We start from the raw sequence: 3,795 nt of genomic DNA, 5'->3' as shown, positions 1-3,795 counted from the left end.
TTTTTTTGCTGTTGCAGTTGTTGTTGTTATAGCTGGCACAGGTGGGACCCACCAGCCCTGGTGTATGTAGCCAGCACCCTATCCCCTTGAGCTACAGGCGCCGGCCTACTTTGCAGTGTTTTAAAAGAGGATGTTTTCGGCTTGGCAGCCATAGCTCAGTGGGTAGGGAACCAACCAAACACATACACCGAGTCTGGTGGGTTTGAACCTGGTCGGGGCCAGCTAAACACAATGACAACTGCAACAAAAAATAGCCCAGCATTGTGGTGGGCTTGTGTAGTCCTAGTTTCTCAGGAGGCAAAGGCAGGAGAATCGCTTGAGCCCAGGAGTTGGAGGTTGCTGTGAGCTGTGATACCACAGCACTCTACCCAGGGCAATAGCTTGAGGCTCTGTCTCAAAAAAAGACAAAAAAAAAAAAAAAGAAAGAAAACATGCTTAGCCTCTTGAAAAGAAAGAAAACAAGCCTTAGCTGCTTGAGCCACAGGCGCCCGCCCATGTTTTCTTTAGTTCATTCACAAATGATTTGAACTTTGCGGAAATGCATTTCCTGAGTAAATAAAATTATCTTTTTTTTCCCCCTTGCCTGACACAGATGAGAATATCCTAAGGCTGCATCTCACAGCTAGTTGTTTGTGTCCATTTTATCAGAAACTTCAGACCAAGCTTTGCATGGAAGAAGTGACACTGGGCAGGCAATCAGGAGCTACCCTCATTGCAACCATATCACTCCACCTTCAGATATTTTCCACCTCTAAGTGGGAAAACAAATATGTCATTTGCTGTAAGTAAAAGGGAAAAAAGTAAGGAGATAACTAGGTCACACACTCTATATAAAAAAGAAAATGATCAGGAGGACAGTTTTGAAGATGCCTATGAAAACATCCCTGTGGCACCAACAATGAATCTAATATCTTCCTTGGAAGAATGCACAACTGGATTATATCTATTTCTAAATAACAGATTCTCAGAAGCAATAAATCTCATTCATCCATGGTCTAAAAATAGCATATACCATGCCCTAATATATAGTATGCTTATGGTTGTCAAGGCCATCCTGACTTTTGATCCACAGGACATACAAACTGGCATAGACACTGCAATGGAAGCTTTGAAAACCTGTAACATTTTCCGGAAAAAACCTCGGATGACAAGTCTATCTTATGTAGTGAACAAACAGGGAATAAAGAGTATCAAAGAAGAAGAATTGCATGCAGAAGTCTGTTATGCTGAATGTTTGGTTTTTAAATCCTTTGTAACATTTCTCCAAGACGAAAGTGTGCTTGGTTTTCTTAAAAGTGGTCTCGGTATTGGGACAAGTTACCATATATACAAAGACTGTCAACAGGTAGTAAGACAGATGCCTAACAGCGAAAGTAAAGCCCACAAGCACCTGATTGGAGGAATAAAATTTGGACTTGGAGCATTCAATTTGATGTTATCACTTGTGCCACCAAGGACACTTAACATACTCAGTCTGATTGGATTTTCTGGTAATAGAGAGTTAGGCTTGACTTTGCTTCGTGAGAGTGCATCTGAAACCCACATAAATAATGTCTTAGCTATTTTGACTCTACTCTTTTATAACCATTACATCTATGTAGCTTTTGGTGTTGACACGGTTTACAGTTCTTCTACAGAAGGTCTCTTCCTAATCTATCTCCAGAAATTTCCAAAATGTGTCATACTTAAATTTTTTCATGCACGTTCTAGTATGCTGAAAGGAAATTTTGAAAGTGCACAGTTAAAATTACAGGAGTGCATTTTTACTCAGAATGAATGGAAGCAGGTTCATCACATTTGTTATTGGGAACTCATGTGGTGCCACATTTTTCTGCTGGATTGGAAGCGGGCTTATTTCTATGCTGATCAACTGTATCAACACAGCAGGTGGTCCAAGGCAACATATGTGTACAGTAAAGCTATAATAATGGCTGTGCTTCCTTCTGATTTTGGAAACACAGTAAATGAGGATATGAACTCTCTCTTTTTACAAGTGGATGGCCTGAGAATCAAATTTTTGGGCACTTCTGTGCCAATGGAAAAGTTTATTGCTGATAAAGGTCAGCGCTATGGTACTACTACAGGCTGGTTTACAATACAGCCCCTTCTGGAATTCATTTATGCCATGAGTGGTTTCCGAGTCATGAGCAAAAGAACAGAGCTTATTTCAAGGTGGCTATCAATAATTGACAAAGGAGAAGGCCTTTTACAAGGGAATCCAAATAAAGAGAATGGCACAGATGACATATGTTTGTTAAATTTACTGAAAGGTCTATGCCTGAAATACTTAGGCAGCTATTCAAAGGCTGAGTATTGCTTTAATCGTGTCATTCACCAGGAGAAATCGATAAAGTACGACCACTATTTGGTGCCATATACTTACTATGAACTAGGAATTCTACAATATCTAAAAAGAGATTATGATAATGCAATAAAAAACCTGAACAACATAAAAAACTACAAAGACTATTCTCTGGAAGCCCGATTACAGTTTAGGGCTCACATAGCTCTTGAAAAAATAGCTAAAGAAAAATAAACAGTGTGGTTTTGTTTAGTATGAAATATCCACAATCAGCAAGTAATTGAAAGATTAATAAAAACATTTCTTTATGGAAAAAATCCATGAGGCAGCAGTCAAGAATCTGATCTGTAACAAGTAAGACAGGAATTGGCCATTACTTTTACCTCTTTCTTTCTCATACCTATAAAATGGAATGTCTTCAACTGGCAACAGGAGTGATACATTCTTGGGGGGGGGGGAAGGCAAATGATTTACATCATAAAGAATACTTTCTCTCATATGTCATATATTTATCCATCATGTTAGACAACGTTTTCAAAACATCAAAAATATTTTTGAACATCTCACTAGATAAAGTTTACAACTCCACAAAAAACAGGGAAAGTAATTACACTAGGGATCTCAGCACTCTGTAAAAGTTCTCATTTGTTAGAAAAAATGACTTCAAAATCTTAACTGACACACCAAAATAGTGATGCATTGAATAGCATAGATTCTGAATGGTTCCCCTCAGATGCAATCATTTTTCTTGGCTTTTTATACCAGAGAAGATTGTCTGCTGCTTTGTGATCAGCAGTGCTTTTTACCCTTTTTCGGTAGGAAGCTCAAATACCTGTTTATAATTTGCCACAGGAGAGAGAAGAAAGCCCTCTCACCCCTCTTCACACAAAAACTTTGAAGATAAATTAAAGGAGGCCAAGAGGATGGGGACCACTGGCTTTTGGAAGGAGAGTTTAGTTACCAAGTAATCCTCCCTAAATATAATTCCAGTTAAGACCAGCTCTTCAACATAATTAACTCTATTGCATCCATCCATTGTTAGAGGGCTAATTTGAGAATAAATAGCAGCTATGTGGATGGGGCTTGGGTATTGTTTTACCTGCTTTAGGGATAAAGTCTGTTCCTAATTGCCAGACTATAACTCTGGCGGAGTGTGTCCTCCTTGTAGTTGCCCTTTAAAACTGAAGTCGCTGGGAAAGTTTGGCTTTGGGTGTCCTGACAACCAAATGGAACATGATGAGAAGCTAGTATTTCAGATTAAGCAATGCTTACTTTTAAGAACTTTTTCCTCATAAATTAAAAATACACTTTCAAGTGAATAAGTGTGCTTTAGTTATATGGTTATCATGGTTAAGAAGGAAGGTTCTGGCTTGGCACCTGTGGCTCAAGTGGCTAAGATGCCAGTCACATACACCTAAGGTGGCAGGTTCGAATCCAGCCTGGGCCCGCCAAACAACAATGACAGCTGCAACCAAAAAATAGCCAGGCATTGT

The 3,795-nt window shown here is 39.1% G+C and overlaps 1 protein-coding gene across 1 annotated transcript in view; it reads left to right on the top strand.

The window, feature by feature from the left end:
* Positions 1-2,536, top strand: part of LOC100958836 (tetratricopeptide repeat protein 39B-like) — a gene marked incomplete at its 5' end in the record, with an annotated part of 5,175 nt that extends 2,639 nt beyond the window's left edge. The window contains 2 exon segments of the mRNA XM_012808805.2: positions 593-732; positions 734-2,536. Coding sequence (XP_012664259.2) covers positions 593-732; positions 734-2,536 — 1,943 coding nt within the window.
* Between the last annotated feature and the right edge of the window lie 1,259 nt (positions 2,537-3,795).

This window comes from Otolemur garnettii, unplaced genomic scaffold, assembly GCF_000181295.1.
Source record: "Otolemur garnettii isolate 467f Iridium unplaced genomic scaffold, OtoGar3 scaffold00095, whole genome shotgun sequence".
Lineage (NCBI taxonomy): Eukaryota > Metazoa > Chordata > Mammalia > Primates > Galagidae > Otolemur > Otolemur garnettii.
This window is presented reverse-complemented; position numbering and strand designations above follow the sequence as displayed.